Source organism: Echinops telfairi, unplaced genomic scaffold (genome assembly GCF_000313985.2).
Source record: "Echinops telfairi isolate 266 unplaced genomic scaffold, ASM31398v2 ScPeMD7_23;HRSCAF=83, whole genome shotgun sequence".
Taxonomy (NCBI): Eukaryota; Metazoa; Chordata; class Mammalia; order Afrosoricida; family Tenrecidae; genus Echinops; species Echinops telfairi.
In genome coordinates this window covers 80,394,380-80,414,227 of record NW_022103920.1, presented here as the reverse complement: position 1 = coordinate 80,414,227, position 19,848 = coordinate 80,394,380, and the positions used below count along the sequence as shown (strand labels likewise).

General features: G+C 42.7%; 1 protein-coding gene and 1 pseudogene across 1 annotated transcript in view; one reads left to right on the top strand and one right to left on the bottom strand.

Moving 5' to 3' along the window:
- Positions 1-19,848, top strand: part of IGF2BP3 (insulin like growth factor 2 mRNA binding protein 3) — a 135,141-nt gene that overhangs the window by 67,541 nt on the left and 47,752 nt on the right. The window contains exon 5 of the mRNA XM_004702718.4: positions 19,786-19,837. Coding sequence (XP_004702775.2) covers positions 19,786-19,837 — 52 coding nt within the window. The remainder of the gene's footprint in view (positions 1-19,785; positions 19,838-19,848) is intronic.
- Positions 15,808-16,583, bottom strand: LOC105978614 (annotated as a pseudogene).

Here is a 19,848-nt window from a genome sequence, read left to right as displayed (position 1 = left end):
ATTGGGGGCTCGTACAGCTCATCACAATCCATACATCTATCCATTGTTGTCAAACACATTGGTACATTTCTTGCCATCATCATTCTCAAAACATTTTCTTTATACTTTAGCCCTTGGTATCGGCTCATTATTTTTCTCCCTCTTTCCCTCCCTCCCTCATGAACCCTTGATAATTTATAAATTATTATTGTCATGTCTTACACTGACTGATGTCTCCCTTCACTCACTTTTCTCTTGTCCGTCCTCCAGGGAGGGGACTATATGTAGATCATTGTGATTGGTTACCCCTTTCTACCCCACCTTCCCCTTATCCTCCTGGTATCACTACTCTTATTATTGGTCCTGAGGGGTTGATCTGCCCTGGATTCCCTATGTTTCCAACTCTTATCTGTACCAGTGTACATCCTTTGGTCTAGCAGGTTTATAAAGTAGAATTGGGATCATGATAGTTGGGGGGAGGAGAGGAGAGTTGTATCTTTTATGATGCTATACTGCACCCTGACTGGCTTGTCTCCTCCCCGCAACCCTACAGATGGACTTTGGGTCTCCACTCTGTATTCTCCCTCATTCACAATGATAAAATTTTTTTGTTCTTTGATGCCTGATACTTGATCCTGTTGACACCTTGTGCTCACACAGGCTGGTGTGCTTTCTTCCATGTGGTCTTTGTTGCTTCTCTGCTAGATGACTATTTGTTTATCTTCAAGCCTTTAAGACCCCAGATGCTGTATCTTTTGATAGCCGTGCACCATCAGCTTTCTTCACCACATTTCTTATGCACCTGCTTTGTCTTCGGTGACCCTGTCGGGAAGGTGAGCATCATGAAATGCGAAGGACTGACTTTTAAATTTCCAGTACATCACTGAATTTTTTGGTAAGATGCATTAATTAGGGAAACAGATTTGTTATATTCAACATTTAAATACCTGTTGGTCCACTATAAAATATTCTGAATGGTTGCGATCCACCTTGGAATTATCTTGGTCCCTGTATAGTGTAAATATGAGAGAGCTTCAAAGAGCTTGCGGGAAAATGAAATTTAAGGAGAGTGGAAGTTTACCACAAACTTTCTGAAGCTCACTTGTAGTTACGGTGTGCTTGGCAGTTGGCCAATAGGTTGTGGGTTTGGCGGTTGACCAATAGGTTATGGGTTTGAGTTTATCCCAAGGGCTGGGGAAGGAAGACGGGCATTCTGCTTTGAGAAACCACTCTGAAGCGCAGTTGTCTGACACTCGGGTGGGTCATCAGGAATCAGAAGTGACTCAGTGGCCCAGGGTCTTGGCTCCTTCAAACGTGGGTTAAAAATCAGTGTTTTGGTAATATCTTGCAAACCTTTGCTCTTTCTACCAGCAGACTCAACAGAGTCCTTCTGCATTGAAGCATATGGTTGGCTTTAGCATGTGTTTGTATAGGAACTGACCGGATGGACCCAGGCGCAAAGTGGCTTTGGAAGTTACTGTGCGAAACAGAAATATTTGGGTCTTTGGATATTTCCTTAAACTTTCGGTGCGTCTAACAAATGCAGCTAGCTTGAAGGACATGCTTTTATGAAAATGCCTTGTTTTCCAGGCTGGGTCAGTCTCTTAGTTGTGACACTGCTGTGGCAGAGGCGACATGCTGTGACAAAGCTGTTGACAAGACTGGTTCTTGAACATGTATACCGGTGGTGGTTCCAGAGGCCATAGCCACCTGCTCAGATAGAACTTGGAGGCATATTGTTTTAAAAATACCCAGAGTTGAGTTGCATTATTAGCTATAAGCTGCCCACCAAAATGTTAGGTGAGGATTTTTTGCGCTTTAACTCTGACCTGTCCTGGAAAAATGGGGACCCGGGCGGCAGCATGGATGCTTTCTAGGTGCTCAGCTCCTATGTGGCTTTCCTGCACTCTGAAAACACGCTTAGAGATGCAATTTCTTTCACATTAGCTGCCCCTGAAACATGAATCACTAACTTGAACTTTCAAGTTTATTTGAAACTTTTCAAATATGCACACATAAACCCAAAGGGATTTCCCATATACCCAGCTTTAGCAGTGATTGAATTCTGTTCTTGTTTCTTCTGTTCCTTAACACACACCCCACACACAAACACACATTTTGAAATGATTCAAGGATTGATCAACTACCTTGAAAATCTGTTTTACATACTAACATAAGAGGATAGGAGCATTCATTTTCTATGGCTGCTGTAACAAATTACCACAGATTTGGTGGATTTCGAACAACACAGTAGACTGTAGACTCTTTTATAGCAATAGAGGGCAGGCATCTGGAATCGAATTCCCTGAGCTGAGAGTCAAGGTCATGGTGTAGGACTAGTTATTACTTGAGCCTCTAGAGCAGCAGTTCTTAACCTGTGGGTCACAAGACCTTTGGGGGTCGAACATCCCTTTCACAGGGGTCGCCTAAGACCATCGGAAAACACATATTTCCGATGGTCTTAGGAACTGAGACACCGCTCCACTGTCTCCAGGCCGGTCCATCCACATGCAGATAAAGCCCACGTACGAGTATCCCCGCATGAAGATTGTTACCCATGCTACACCATGCTTCAAGACAAAATTTGTTTGTCATTAGTAATAAATATTTCACAATATATAATTACATATTGTTTTTGTGATTAACCACTATGCTTTAATTATGTTCAATTTGTAACAATGAGAATACACCCTGCATGTCAGATATAAAGATTCATAACAGTGGCAAAATTAAAGTTATGAAGTAGTAATGAAAATAATGTTATGGTTGGGGGTCACCACAACATAAGGGGAACTGTATGAAAGGGTCGCAGCATTAGGAAAGTTGATAACCACTGACTTAGAGGCCAATTGCTTGCTTGCCTTTTCTAACTTTTACAAATGATTGCTGTTGTTTGGCTTGTGACCTCTTCATCCATTGTCAAAGTGCTTCAATAACCTTTGATTTGGGCCCACCTGCGTGATCCAGGCTCATCTGTGACAGGATTCTTTTTAAAAAAATCATTTTATTGGGGGCTCATACAACTCTTATCACAATCCATACATACATCCGTTCTGTCAAGCACGTTTGTACATTTGTTGCCATCATCATTCTCAAAACATTTGCTACTTGAGTCCTTGGTATCAGCTCATTTTTCCTCTCCCTCCCTGCTGCCCCCTCCCTCATGAACCCTTGATAATTTATAAATTATTATTCTTTTGTCATAGTTTACAGTGTCCAACATCTCCCTGTAGCCACTTTTCTGTTGTCCATTCCCCAGGGAGGTTATATGTAGATCCTTGTAATCAGTTCCCCCTTTTCACCCCACCATCATCACTCTCAGCACTGGTCCTGAAGGAATCATCTGTCCTGGATTCCCTGTTTCCAGTTCCTTTCTGTACCAGTGTATGGATATCCTCTGGTCTAGGCAGATTTGTAAGGTAGAATTGGGATCATGATATTCGTGGGGGAGGAAGCATTTAGGAACTAGAAGAAAGAAAGTTGTATGTTTCATCATTGCTACACTGCACCGAGTGGCTCGTCAACTCCTCCCGGCCCTTCTATAAAGGGATGTCCAGTTGCCTACAGATGGGTTTTGTGTCCCAAGTCTGTACTCCCCCTCATTCACAGTGATTTGATTTTTTGTTCTTTGATGACTGATCGCTGATCCCTTTGACACCTCGTGATCACACAGGCTGATGTGCTTCTTCCATATGGACTTTGTTGCTTTTGAGCTAGATGGCAGCTTGTTTACCTTCAAGCCTTTAAGACCCAGACACTATATCTTTTGATAGCCGGGCACCATCAGCTTTCTTCACATTTGCTATTCACCCGCTTTGTCTTCAGCGGTTGTGTCGGGAAGGTGAGCATCATAGAATGCCAGTGTAATAGAAGAAAGTATTCTTGCATTGAGAGAGTACTTGAGTGGAGGCCCAGTGTCTTTCTGCTACCTTAATACTAACCCTATAAATATATGCACATAGATCTATTTCCCCATCCTCATATATAAATATATGTGCAATGTACATGTTTTTGTCTAGACCTCTATAAATTCCCTTTGCCTCCCAACATGCATACAAACAAGACAGAGTAAAACCAGGCAACAATATACAACAAAACAGCAACAACAACAAACCACTGACAACAAAACAAAACACAACAAGAAAGTGAAGCTTGTAGTTTAAGGATCGTTTGTTGGCCTTTAGGGGTGTTTTCCAGTCCAGTCTGTTGGGGCACCATGACCTGACTGCAAAGTCCACCTTCAGCATTCCCTGGGAACCTTGCTACTCCATTCCCTTGCTGTTCCGCTGCACTCCCCCAGTGCTTTGCCTCAGTGTGGCGGGATCAGATGGGGCGCAATTCCCACACTGTGTCTCAGGTGCTGTCCCAGGCAGGGTCATGGGTCAGTAAGCGGCGTCATGTCTCATAGTGGGGCTGGCCATGTGGTCCTCTCTGTGGACTGGCTACTCTAATTGGAGTCATCATCCTCAAGGCCTGGTGGGCCAGTATGTGCTCCAGTCTTTCCTCCTTCCCCTTCATCTGCTCCTGTGTGCTCCAATCAGATATATCCCTCTCCCGGAGCTGCAGATTCCTTATTTGAAAATCAGGAAGAAATGGGTAGCGGGGGCACGGGGTGCTAATCCACCCAAGGGGAGGGAATTGTTTATATCTCCACAGGGAAAGAGGGACCAGACTCCAACCCAGTGTCCCAAGGTATGAATGCAACATTCCAGCATGGATTAGGGAACCCAGTGGAGAGGTCTGGGGGGCTGGCCCTAGTCCCAAATACTAAGTGGATGCTTGCCCCTCCCAACAGAAGAATTATTTTCAAAGGATGGCACTGAATCTCCAGATTGTTTATCCCTCCTATCTCATCTAGATAGACCTGCAGAGATAATAATATGCACACAAAAAACAGGACAGAGCAAAACAAAGGAACAAAAGAAAACAAAACAACAACAAAAAACAAGGACAAAAAAAGAGAAAAGCCTGTAGATAGTTCAAGGTCTGTTGTCCTTCAGGAGTGTTTTCCAGTCGAATCTGATGGAGTGCCACGCCCTGGCCCCAGAGTCCATTTTTGGTACTCCCTCGGGACTTCCTTGTTCTGTTCCCCTTGCTGTTCTGTTGCATGCCCTTAGTGTTTCGCCTTGGTGTGGTGGGATCAGATCTGGTGCAATTCCCACACTGTGTCTCCAGTGTTGTCCCCTGTAGGACTATGGGTCAGTGAAGGATGTCGTGTTTCTTAGTGGGGCCATATGGTCCTCTGTGTGCATTGGCTGCTCTGAGCGGGAATATCATCCTCAAGGTTTTGTGGGCCAGGATGTGCTCTACTCTCGCTTCCTTTCCCTTCATTTGCTCCCCTGTGCTCTGATCAGACATGTCCCTCTGCCTGAGCTGTACCTTCAGTCCTGTCCTCTGAAGTGAATTCTGCGTGGAGGGGGTCCTGTCTACGTAGTTGGGATTGGAGTTGGCCCCTCAGACCTCTCTATTGGGTCCCTGCTTCATGTCGGTTTACAGAACCAATATTTCTAATTTCAAATAGTCTTTGATTTCTTTTCCATGAAAGATGTGATTTAATCATGTTAGTTTCTCTCCTGCTTAACCGAATCTTAATAAATCAATCCCAGTTGTGTATCTTTTGGGTAGGAATTCGGTCGTGGATTATGTGTTTGATTAGCAGCCCAGTACTCATCAGGTGATGTGGTAGTGTGAGTTAGTTGTTGGGGTGCTAACAACAAGGCCAGCAGGTCAAACCCCTTCTGAGAATGATGATGAAGCCGTCTGTTCCCATAAATACTTTGCAATCTCTGAAATCCTATTTAGGATCTCTGTGAGTTGAAATTGACTTCACGGCAGTAGGTTTTGGGCTTTGCTCATGTTCTTCCTGATGCTTCTTGGGTGGGACAACCTTTTTGGTACATGATAGGGCCTCCGTACTTACTTCTCTCAGACTGACTGCTTCATCTTCTGGGCAAGTAAGTTTTACACTGTGCCGTTTTTCATATCTGGATTAAGTGTTGGACTGCTAACTGGAAGGTTGGCAGTTCAAACCCAGTAGCCACTCCTAGTGAGGAGAACATGTTGGCTCCTATAAAGATTCAGTCTTGGACACTCTTTAACAGGTCACTATGAGTTGCCATCTAGTCTACTTGATGGAAGTGGATTAAAAGATGTGGTTATGTGGACTAGATTAATGGTCTCCTACCCTAGGGAATTTAAGAACCTCAAAACCTTCTAACTAGTTTTGCAAACTTGGACCACACATCTGTTGGAAAACCCGTGGCACACCCGTGTATAGGATGTATGGTTATTCAGAGTCCTTGGATGATGTAGACAGGTAAGCACGTGACTACTAATGGTAAGGTTGATGGTTTGAATCTACTAGAGCCTTGGAAGAAAATCCTGGCACCCTACTTCCAAAAGGTGACAGCCATTGAAAATCATCTGGAGCACAGTTCCGGGTGGAAAAACACATGGGGTTGGCAAGATGTCAACTGATTTGATTTGGTTTTATTGTCTGTTCAGCACTCCAAAACATTCTCAAAAGCATGTGTGGATTTATGTACCCCTTGCAATAGCCCTGTGGCCTCTCACAGAGCCCACCCACTGACTGAGGATCAGCGAATAGAGATCCATGGTGCTGGTGTGTGCCAGGCTGCATTCCTACGGCGGCAGGAGAAACTCTCCCAAGGAGAGTCTTTTCCCTTTGAACCCTGTCAGCCTTGAATCCTTCTCACGTGGTGCTCCTGATGCATCGACGTGTGGCATTGAGTTTTCAAAATGTGCTGTGTGGAGCTGGTGGGCAAGGTGAAATGATGTGCTTGCTTCGACTAGATGGTAGTTTAAAGGAACCCGTGCCTCTCAAGTCTGTAAACTTCTAGTAAGATCTTCTTGAAGTGTTTGGAGTGCCTGGTTGGTTCAAAGGGTCCAGCTGCCAGTTCCAGCACACCCAGAAGAGCCTGGGGAGAAGGGCAGGTGTTCGATTTCTGGAAGATTAGCCACTGGAAACCCTGTGGAGCGCAGTCCTACTTATGGAACACACCACAGGTTGGGATTGATGGCAATTAGTTTTAAAAATATCTGCTCTTTCGAATATAAAAATCCTCCCAATATAGAGGAGAGCACATTGGGGCATGGGGTGGGGACCAAAAAATCCCAAGTCCACGGTCACCAATTCAATTCTGAGTCATAGTGTCACTTTACAGTAATCTTTATGGGAACAGGTATCCTCATCTTTCTTTGCCTGATTCACAGTGCACAGACACTGTGTATCTCTGGACACACTCCCCTATCTCGCCTGTATTCTTCCCCAACAACTTGCAGTTAGTTCCAGGCAGTGCCTCTGAGTCTCTCAAGATCAGGATTCGGAGCAGAGCACAGTACTGTCTGTTGGGGGCTTGAATCTCCCTGATGCTTGTTCAGTGGATGAAAGACCACATGCCCACAGTTTCCTGGACCGTCATTGATTATGACTAGTCTAGCTTTTCTGGTGCTAAGAGTAATCGAGGAATCTTATAAGTGTTCAGAGTTGCAAGGGCTGGATTTCTCACAACATTGGTGGCCATTAGTGTGAAGTACGTGTGAGCGAGGTAGGGTGATGGGCACAGACTTCCTGTGGAGCCAGCCTCTGGAAGGCACAGCCACACTGATGGGCAGAACCTGTGCCCAGGATGCTGTGTCTGGTGAGCTTTAAGCAACAGTGTGGGACCTGAGTGTCCCCAAGGAAGTTACTGTGTGAACTCCCAGGATTTGACCATCTTAAACCAACAAAGCGTAGTTAGGAGTTCATTTTAACTTGCTGTTGTTTGGGTGTTCATTATGGGGAAAATTGGTATAAATAAATATTCACGTGTAATCTTATCATATGCAATATAGAGTGTGCTTGTTGTGTTTTGGGGGGGGGTAGTGGTGATGGTTGTTATTTTTTTCTTTTTTTTTTAAATCATTTTATTAGGGGCTCATACAACTCTTATCACAATCCATACATACATCAATTGTGTAAAGCGCATTTGTACATTCATTGCCCTCATCATTCTCAAAACATTTCCTCTCCACTTAAGCCCCTGACATCAGGTCCTCATTTTTTTCCCCTCCCTTCCCGCTCCCCCCTCCCTCATGAGCCCTTGATAATTTATAAATTACTATTGTCATATCTTGCCCTGTCCGATGTCTCCCTTCACCCACTTTTCTGTTGTCCGTTTCCCAGGGAGGAGGTCACATGTAGATTATTTTTTTCCTCTAAAATGGTTCCATTTTTGTCATAAGTATCACTTGGCCAATTCATTTGGCCTTTTCTTGAGCTCAGCCTTTGCTGGAAGGCTCAGACAGGTCACCGAGGATGTTGACTTTTTCACTGGGGACTTAGCCAAGCAGTGGGAGTTCTTTACCAGGTTCATGTGATACTTCTTTGGGAGCATACGTGCCAGATCTTGGACAGTGTTAGCCATCAACTCCCAGTTAAGCATGCATGGATGTAGTCAGGAGCAAGCTTTTCACTTTTTTTTTTTCCTGGTCTGTTTTTTCCCTTAAATAATTTTTTGACTCATCAACGCCCCATGTTTGCCTTTTTTAAGGCTAACTAAGCTGGAGCCTAGCTGGTGCAGTGGTTAAGTGCTTGGCTGCTAACCAAAAGTGGTTGGAGGCTAAGACCTACCCAGCCACTCCGTGAGGGAAATCACCTGGCCATCTGCTCCCCCGTAGCACGTTGCTGTGAGTCAGAATGGACTCGACAGCACACACAACTGTTCGGTTTGTTAGGGTGTGTGGCAGATGGCACCGCTGTGGCGCATTTCAATCTGGGTACATTTTGTGTGATCAGTATCCTAGGACAGCTGCAGATCAAGATGCTGTGGACATCAAAGTGTAGATCTCTGTGGGCGTATGCACTCATTTATCTTGGGGCTATATCTGAGAGTTAATGGTCCAAAGGTTTAGCTTTTTAGGAAATCACCAAACTGTTTTCCAAAGTGGTTGTACCATTTTATGTCACCACCCACAGGGCATGAAAATCCACGTTGCCTTCACATCCACACCAAGATGTGGTACAGTCAATCTTTTAAATTTCATTTAATAGGTCTATAGGGATAGTTGTGTGTTTGCTTTTAAAAAAAACCAACCATAGAGTTTGCTGTCCTAAAGTATATGCTTGAGTGGTTTATGTATTTGTATGGTGTGGAACTAACTCACTACTATGTAATTTTAGGACATTTTCATTGCCCCATAAAGCAACCTTGTGCCCATTAAAGTCACACTCCATTTCCCCTTACGCCAGCCCCAGGCAACCACTAAGCCACTTTCTGCTTACAGATTTATATATTCTGGACACTTCCTTTAAACAGAATGACTCTATCTTGACCGGTTTCTTTCCACGTCAGCTCTTAATGCTCTTTTTTAGAGCCTTCCAGTCATCTTTTTAGAACAGGTTTATAGACAAATTGTAGATAGTACAGCGTTCCAAAATATATCCCACAATGAGTTTTCCTTATTATTAACATCTTCTATTAGTGTCAAACATTTGCTACAATTAATCAATTTTGACACACTACTATAAAATCCAAAACTTAATTTACATAGTTTTCCTTATTTATATTTTAAATTTTCTCTGTTCCTAGAGCCTGTGTAAGGTGGTGGTGTTAGGTGCCATCAGATTGGTTCTGACTCATAGTGAACTACAACAGCACGAAACGCTGCCCGGCCTGGGCCAGCCTCACAATTGTTACGTCTGAGCCCAGTGCGGCAGCTACTGTGACAGTTCATCTCCTGTCAAGACCACTAGGCAGTCATCTTTTTGCTGACCCTCTGCTTTTACCAACATGATGTTCTTTTCCAGGGTCGGGTGCCTCCTGGATAATTTGTCCAAAGTATGTTAAGTGAAGTCTTACCATCCTTACTTCTAAGGAACATTCTGGCTGTATTTCTCCTGAGACAGATTTGTTTTTCTGTCCGTATTTTTTTCTAACACCATAATTAAAAACAAACAAACATGGATTCTTCTTTGGCCTTCCTTATTCAGTGTTCAACTTTCAAATACACATGAAGTGATTGAAAATAGCTTGGGACAGGTGTGCCCTAGTCCTCAAAGTTAAGTCCTTGCTCTTCAGCACTGTAACGGGGTCTTGTGCAGTAGATTTGCCCAGTGCTGTGTGTTATTTCATTTCTTTTTTTGTTTGTTTGTTATTTCATTTCTTGACTGCTGCTTCCAAGTGCATTGATTGTGGAGCCAAGCAAGATGAAATCTGTAAGGGTTTTTGGGGCGCGAAGCGGAATTAAAGGTCCAATTGGTAAAGTTTTAGAAGCAGGCTTTATTGAGAAGCTTGCGGACGGGTTCAATAACTCACGTATTGAGCTAATGAAACCGCGCGAGGGGAATTTCTGGCTGCATTTTTATATCCCCTGGTGGCAGGCACAGCTGCACACAGGGACTTCAAAGGGAAGCGCTCATTAATTTTATCTATAGGTCCGGGATGGGTGGAATAAACACATCTTCAAGGGATGCAGGGAAGTGGTCGTTAATCTTATCTATAGGTACCAGGGTAGGTGAAGTAAACATCTTCAAAGAACATTCTTTCTCGGGGATATCTGGTTTTCAGCGAGGGGAGGGGAGGCCGATGTGAGGGAGGCCCATGAGAGGTGAGTTCTGAGAACCAAGAAGGTGCCGGATTCAAAATGGAGTCCCTTGTGCCAAGACCAGGCAAAATCCTTGACAACGTAATCTTTTTTCCGTTTATCATGATGTTACCTTATGGTCCAGTTGTGAGGATTTGGGTTTTCTTGACATTGAGTTGCAGTCTGCACTGAAGGTTGCAGTTCGTGACCTTCATCAGCATATGTCAAGTCCTCACTTTTCAGCAACCAAGGTTGTGTCATCTACACATCACAGGTTGCTAATAAACCTTCCTCAAATCTTGATACTGAGTTCTTCTTTATATAGTCCAGCTTTGAGTATTGTTTGCTTAGCATACAGACTGAATAAGTTGAGAGGATATAGCCCTGATAGCCATTTCCTGATTTTAAGCTAACATGGTATTTTATTCCCTTGTTCTGCCTCTAGGTCCATGTGCAGATTCATCAGAACATTGAATTCTTCTGTGATTCCCAGCCATACCAATGCTAGCTATAGATTGATATGAATAGTGAATTACAATCACTGTCAAATGCCTGTTAGTCGATAAAATACAAGTTAGCATCTCTGTGGTATTTTTGCTTTCTGTCAAGATCCACATGACATCAATGATATTCCTTGCTCCACACATGCTCTTTGATGAGTCCAGCCCAGACTTCTAGTGGCTCTCTGTCTTATGTGTGTGGGGTGTGTCTGTCTGCAGCTGTGTTGCTGAAACAGCTGTTGAATGATCTTAAGGAGATTTTTTTCTTGTGTGTGATATTAATGGTACTTAACGATAACTTCTGCATCCTGTGGCATTACCTTTCTTTGGAACGAGTACAAATAAGGATCTTTTTCTTTCATTGGCCAGGTAGCATTCTTTCCAGTCTCTTGAGACAGACTAGTGAGTGCTTCCAGGGCTTCACCAGGGTACCATGCTACACTTTGTCATCGTGTTTCCTTGACTTTTGACTTGGATTTAGACTTGGGCTTTTATCCAGATTTTCCTGTTGTGACGACTTTGACAGTTTTGAGGTTTTCAGGGTGCAAGAGCCCCCAATCTTAAACAAAATTTGAGGAGAAGTTTTAAATGGGACAAAGACAACACAAAGACAGACTCAGCATCCAGATGAGGAAGACATTGAAGTTAGGACGCTAGATAAAATAGGGAGCAAAGGAACCTGCTGTAAATTCATGATTGGTGGCAGATCAATCCATCACAGTTACAATTGGGACCATGATTGTTACCCGTACATTATGTGAGAATGGCTTACAAGATTGGCCCCAAGGCTTTCTAACCAAGGCCATCAGGGGAGACTGATAGGGCATGACTCGTGACTGACCCCCTGAACTGTCCCCACTACAGTGACCTCCATCTAGGACACACCAAGCCCCCAAGAGAGGCTGTCCCTCCTTGGACTGGCTGTTGAGAAGTGGAGGGTAGTAATCTACTTTCCCCGAGGTCAAGATTATCTATACCCTTGGTGAATGATCAGAAAGAATTCAATGGAAGTTTCATCTATGTGGGGATTGGGCTGGCATTGCCATCCATAGCCTTTTGCAAACTGAGGTGCTCAGAAGTTAATAAGCTCTAACAGAGAATTACTGTTTAAATGTAGGCTGTCTCTCAATTGGGACTTAGCTGGTGCTTCTCTCGCTATTTGAGAGGGATATCATTAACTTAACCCTGTCGAGTCATGAGAAAAGCAGAGGGAAGAAGTGCTTTTTTATGTTGTTTTTGGTTTGTTTTTGTTTTGTTTTTTGGCATTTGGCATATTTTCCACTTTTGGCATTGGAAACTTTATCAGTTGATTTTTGTGTCTCTCTGACATCCCCTTGTCTTTGCATGCTGCTTTCTGTTACTACACGGTATTTTAGGCTCCCCTTGTGCATTTCCTGCCTCAGTCTTGGCACCAGCCATTTATTTCCTTAAGAAACCTTGATCCCTTTTATAGAAGAACCACAAGGAAACCAAATCTGGATTTGTGAATTGGGTTGGAAAGTGAATAGATCCTTAAGTTGTCCTTGCCTGTATAGGTGAACTTGATGTTTTATGTACTTGATTTCTTTTTAAAAGATTACTGTTGAAGTGTCTTTTCCTAAATGCAGCTTTTCTTTACTGCTGATGAATCTTTGTTATTAAGACCTTTTAAAATTACTTGATTGATAACTTAGCCAACTGCTTTCACAAAGCATGTCTAAATTCATTCCCAGTGCATTGCATCAATAATGTATGCTTTCAGTATCTGGGGGTGGGTGGGGTGGTGGTGGTGGTAAGATCTATATTAAAAGCTAGCTCAATAGAATTTTGGACCCAAAGAAGTACTCAAGGGCTTAATTACCAGTTTTTAAGTATAGCAAATGGAGCAGGACATGGCTGTGTGCCAGGTAGTGTGCCCTTATCTCGAATACACTTATCATGACTGAGTGGAACTGGTAGGGGTGGGAAAACCTTGGCTTACTTTGTAGAACCATCTCCCCAACTCCACCAATGCTGTAGTCACTAGCTTGTATCATGTGATCATTTGTCCACTCAACCATCCAGAGCAAGTAAACTTCTTAGGAAGTACATTTGTTGTCAATGGAAAGCAAGTAGTAATGGAGAAGAATTTCTATTTGTCTTTTGTCCCCAATTCATTCTGACCTTGCCTTAGTGGCAGTGGCTGTGTTATTTTACATGGATGTGGTCAGCATCTTGGTGTCCTCTTCCCAGTTCTCCAAATTTTGGGAAATTACTTTAAGACCTTCTTATTGGAGAATGGTATTCAAAATCTTTATCCTGATCTGCAATATCTTTTTTAGACTGCAGGTGTTGGAGATTTCCCCCCCATCATTGTACAACTCTATATTCCCATTGTTTGGAAGATAAAAGAAAAAGAGAAGAATAAAAAATCTCTTCTAGTGGCAACATGACACGTCATGACTTGTGTTTCTGTTTTCTGTTTACTGTTAACGGCTTTCCCCAAAATGGCTGTTATAGTGCATGCATACCTTTAAGTATGTGTGTGTGTGTGTTGTGTCTTAGGTAAGGTTGTACAGAAAGTTAGATTGCCATTTATTTTGGTGCCTCCTAAGTGCTTTGTATATATGAGGGGCTTAAAACAGTCCATGGAAAATTTACATTACATCACTATTTAACTTTTTTTTTTTTTAAGTATTATTGGGGAAAAGGAAGGTAGAGAAAATACCATTTCTAATGACTAGTTTTCTTTTTCTCAATGATAACTACCTTCATTAAACTTCTCAAGTGTTTCTCCTAAAGGCCACATAGGGCTTAGTAGTACATGTAATGAGTAGGTGAAAGGCTAATTCTAGTGGGGATTTTAAAACTCTGTTGACTGCCATTTTCTCTTCTCATGTTTTCAGGTTCTTCTTTTTAACCTTCAAGTAGTGCTCATGAGACCTGACCTACTACTGCATTTGGAAGCCCCTGTAACCTGGGGTCCTTTTCATCTCATTTAGATGGTTACTTTGTAGTTCCTCAAACAATTACGTTGAAATCATAATTAGGTTTTAACCTGTTATCTTTCCCATTTCCTTAGTAATGACTGATAATCCTTGCTCTTATCCTAAAAGAGTAAGCCAGCGAGCTGTGGAAATGGTGTTTGCTTTCAGAATTTACCAGACTGTTTTCTTTCTTTGTTACTGACTTGGAAGTTCGGACCTTCTCGAAGACCAAGCCTTCCCTGCCGTCCTTGCTCCCCCAGACTTGGATGCATGCTGAGACAGGCCGTGCAAGGCCATGGTAATGTTAGAGGTTTCTAAGACTGGAGAAAACGTGGAAAGGGATAGACTACGCTAGGCTATCACTTACCAACAAGGATTAGCCAGAGAGGTAACGCTGGGGGAAGGAGTGTTAAGAAATATCATACTTGGGCAAGTTACTTAAAATTTGTATGCATCTTTCTTCTTCTGTAAAAAGGGGATAGTAGCTACATGTGTGAGGAATAAATATACTAAGCATAGTGTCTGACATACTATTTTGGAATTTTTTTTGAAACAAAATATTGCTCTTCTTTGAGTGTAGCTGTGAATACCGTATATACTTGAGTATAAGCTGACCTGAATATCAGCTGAGGCACCTAGTTTTACCACAAAAACCGCATTAAAAATGTGCTGAAAGAACTCGGCTTATATACGAGTATGTACGGTATATAGGCATATGAGTACAGACAGCACAAAAACTCAAAGTGATATTAGACCCATCAAACTGGTAGTATTTCTTCTAGAGATGTACATGGTTTGGGGGCTGGTGGTCAAAAGGGACCCCATTTTATATTACTCAGAGTAATTATACCTTTTTTCTTTTATGTAAAATATAGGAAAACTAGTGCTGTTTATATCTGTGTCTGATGGAGGTATCTAGAAAAGAGTCTTAAGTACTAAGGATAAGGGCTAGTACCTCTGGGGATTGGGGAAGCTTTTTGCTCACAGGACATTATGGTTTTCTAGTCAAATAAAGATTTGAATCAGCCTCAGCCTGTATGTTTATTTTGTGTTTACATTAAATTGCATGGGGAACCAGCCAACATATGTTGGAGTGAGGAACAATTAAAATGAATTCTCCTCTCCAGAGTCAGAGGTTGAGGAGTTTTTGTTTTGCATTAGGAAGATTACAATCTGTGTGTGCTCCCACGCCTTGGGAAGGTGTGTATGTAAACTCTGTTGGCACCAGGGTGTTAAGTATCCTGCCTTGGATTTTACTTGAAGCTCTCTGTGGCTTCATGATTCTGCTCCACAGCTTTTTATGTGAATTCCTGAAACATACCTGTTTCCCTACGTTACTATAGGTGTTTAGCCTCCTTTGCCCTTGGGACAAAATCTCTTTTGTGAGTTCTTTTTAACGTTTGTTTTGTTCAGGATCACTGTCCTGGAGTCCTGCCCCCAGGGGTTGGCAGTCCTCTTTTGTTTGGAGGAGTCACTCTGAAGGTGGGACCCATGGGGGGGCGGGGGCTGCAGTATTTTGAGATGCTAGGTGGGCATGCAGATCATAATGCCCAACAATGGGTTTTTTGTTTGGTTTGGTTTTTTATGAATGCTAACTTTATTTTTACACTTATAGGCTAATGAAAAACCATGAACTAATTATATATATATTTTAAGAAAAAAATCTCAATTGAAAAGTATAACTATATTTACTTATTACTTACAAAATAAAGTTTTGTAAGACACATGAGAACATGTCCAGCATGCATGCTTAAGTAGAATGAATTCAAGACCTAGAGTACACGGTACGTGCACCAAGGCTAGATTATAGTCATGTCATCATCCTCATCCCCACGTTTTCTTTTCAATGCATTTGATGGCTCACTGACAGTATTTTGTGATGAAACCATGTTAGTGGCGATGAGAATATTTTTGGACCCAATTAATGATGGATTAATCAGAACATTCTGAACTGCTGATGTTGCTGGAATTGATGCTTTTACAGCCGGGGGCTGTGAGGTGGGCATCTGCACCGTGAACCTTTGTCCTGTAAGGGACATTGGCGTTCCTATTGTAGTTGAAACAGACATGGGCTGTGGATTGGTGTGCCCAGTGTGGGCGTACTAGGTCTGCCAGTAACAGAAGCAGCACTTAGCCTCGGAACGGTTATTCTTCCTGCGGAAGCAGGGGTCTTTTTCTGTAACGACTTAAGTCTATAATTTGGAGCAGTCAAACAGTACCTATCTGGTGGCAATCTAGGCCCTGAGTATGGTTTGATCAATGGCAAAAGGGTCTGATTTCTTGGCTTTGAGATACCTAGTAAAAAATCTCTTGGGGGAGGAGAGGTAAAAGATTGGTCAGCACGACACTGGATTACCAAACGCACATCATCTGCATCGACAGTTGCTTTCTTGGCATGACTTGAATACATTTTTGCATCATCTAAAATTGGAGTCACATATCGGAAGGCAAACTCCAGCATCTGGTTTATAACTCTCGGCTCATGTTCTGTAATCCCCATACCCTTCCGGATTTGTGCCATCATCTGTACGTCTTTCGGCATGCTCTTGGGAGAAGTCATCTTGCCAGACTCCATGACATCCGGTGATCAAACTCCTTTAGCTAAATCACCCACAGGAATGTATTTCAGTCCTGATCTTGAGGCAAGTTCTTTGCCTAGTGTGCTCTTTCCAACCCCTGGTGTACTGGTGAGCAAGGTGTTTGGCTGCAGCATGGTCTTCACAGATGGCTCTGAGTGTCCCAACTCACACTCCAATGAACGACAGGGAGCCCAACAATGTATTGTCATCTCTGAAACCTATCGGGCAAATGTAACCCGAAAGGCAAATATGAATGACTGGAATCTGCCATGATAATACATGTGATATTAATTAAATGTCAGGTTGAGCATTAGAGCTAATGCAGCAGTTAGGATCAGATTACTTGCAACACACCTGACAAATGGCATCCCTGTGGCTGGTAGTCGATAGTCTAGTAGAAAGATCAGTGAGGGTCCTGTAGTGTAGAGTGACATAGCTTTACGTCTCAGGCCCAAAGGTGCTGAGGTTCTGAGGGCAAAAGGTGAAAGCTTCCGATGTGCAAGAGGGAACACAAGTGAGGAGTGGGAGTGGGTGTTGAAGACGGTGGAGAAGGCAGGCAGCTACTTGTTAGATCTCAGGGGAGAGCTATACCTCGGTCCTTGGCTCTGCGTGTGTGAGAAAGAATTCATGTGGAAGCCTGGTTTTTGATCCAAGTGAGTTTTATGAGAGTTAGAAGAAGTTTCAGGTTTACACAGGCACTGCAGGGCCCGTCATTCCGTGCAGCCTCCCTAGAAGCTGGTCAGAAAGTCATGCGGTCTGCTCAGGGATCCTGTCTTTTTCATTTATTCCGCAGGGAGGCGTGGTGGATGACCCTGGTTGAGCCCATTGGCTGAATTGAATTTACCTGGCCTAGGTGTACCACCCCTTCCTGCCTGGAAGCTCAAACCTCTGAGCATGCATAATGGCTGCCCCAGCCCTTATGCTAGCTACCTAACAATTCCAGAGAAGAATCTTGGTCAAAAGAGGGAAAATGACAACAGAATTTTAAATTCTCATGGACTATAGATTCTCTGGAGTCATGCAGGTGGAATGAACCCCTGAAAGTATTGTCCTGAGATGATACTTAAACCGTAAACCAAAAATATCCTTTGAAGTCACCTTAAAACTGAGCTATATTATTTCCTATGAGCATTGTGCTCGTTTAAGGACTCTATATGAAATTGAATTGACAACAGCAACTGAAAAGATTTAAATAGCACTTTAGAAAGGCAGTAAATTTATACCAATGAGGAACCTCGTAAACTTAGTAAAGATGAATATTTGGGGATATGTATATACATTTCTGAATATAGAAAAGGAGGCAGATACCACCAAGACCTTTCCTCTGAGTCTTTAAATGTTTTTCACCCTCAGTTTTCTTTAGGTCTTTTTTTTTTTTAATCTCCCTTGGTTCAGTCAATTCTGATACTTAGCCCAGGCACCCCATGTACAACAGGAGGAAACACTGCCCAGTCCTGCAGAATCCTCACAGCTGTTATGTTTGTAAGCCCATAGTTGCAGCCACTGTGCCCATCTAATGAGGGTCTCCATACTTTTTGCTGATCTACTTTATCAAGCATGATGCCCTTCTCTGGGGTCTGATCCCTCCTGAGAACATGTTCAAAATACACAAGGCCTTGTCTTTAACACTTGTACTGAGGTGTAATTCACACACCATACGATCTATCAAATTTCATGTTCTATTTACCAGTTTTTATAGAGTTGTGCAATCATCATCACAGTCTAGTTTAGAATATTTTTATTACCTTGAAATGAAGTCCAAGCCTACTAGATAGCTTCTCTTTCCCTCCTCTCCCCCCCTTATCCTCCAAACACCCAGTAATCCACTTTCTGCCCCTCTAGATTTTCCTTTTCTTGATATGTCACATAGATGGAATCGTGTGTGGTCTTTAGAATCTGGCTTCTGTCATCTTTCACTTAGCACAACTTTTCAGTCTTCATCCATGCTGTGTAAAGCTTGCATCTTTATTATTTTGTTTTGGCAGAAAAAAAGTCATCTATTGTATGGCTCAAGTTGTTTAAACTTCTTTAATCATGGGAAAAAACTTTGTAAAATGTATTGTGTGATACTAAGATGATAAGAGGTGTGTGTAAATGTGCAAGGAAGGGTCTTTGTTTCCCCTTTAAGCAGGCTGGTGTTAAGCAACATTTGTGGGCTAAGTAGAAGACAGACATTTTCAGAGCTGAAGGAAGACAGGATGAACCTAGGAACTAGGCCCTTCATGGGACAGATAACAAGAGCGTTGGTCCTAACTTCTTACTTGATGGAAGACGAGGCAGAACATCAAACCCTTGTCCAGATTAAGTTGTGTTTACTCTTTGAGTCAAGGGTTCGGTGGGCTTGAGTGGCACAGGCGCTGTTTGGTAGCCCTCCTTGGCATACATAGCATCTACAAACGGACACTGAGCAAATCGAAGGGACTGGTCAGTGGGACAGTGTTGTTTTACCACTGAGGTAAGAATTAATATCTAATGCAGTGTCAGTTAAGTGCTATGGAGAAACATTTAAATAGAAGGCTTTATGGTTTACCTATAGCAAAAAAACCACAAAGATTACTGTACTACTAGTGTGCCTACACTAAGGAAATTTACCACGCTAAAAAATGAATGATGAAAGGGCAATTATAGTCACAAGTTAGGTGGTAATGCTATTTAAGAATACTTTTTAAAAAAATGTATCCCCAAGCAAATCTTGCTATAGATTTCAGTTAGAACCAGCAGAGAAAATAAGTCAAAACCATTGAAGGTACTGCTTAGAATGTAGAATAAATTCTTTTAAAGTTTGGTCACGATCTATTATAAATTTATTTCATGTACTTTTAATGATTTACTATGTTTTTGGGGGCAGGGAATGCAGAAAACATTTTCAAGGGAATTTCCTTCAAATTTTGGTGTTAAATTGATGAGTGTGTGGGTTTGCTGTCAGTTTCCGTTTTGTTTTGTTCAAGCAAAGTGGGTCCTGGGAGACGCGCACCTGAGTCACCGTGCCATCAAATCAGCTGCGTGCCCACGGCCTCGCTCTTAGCACAGCGCTGTGCGGACTCGGGGGCTCTTGTCCGCACTCTCACAGGCCAAAGCTCCCCTGCGTCTTTGGCTCTTTTTCATCACAATCACCTTGTGATTTGGAAACCTGCTCCTGCCCTTGCGAGCCACTTGGGAATTGCACAATTTATACTTTCTCTCTCCCCCTCCTGATAGGTGCTGGATAGTTTACTAGTCCAGTATGGAGTGGTGGAGAGCTGTGAGCAAGGTACATGTCTT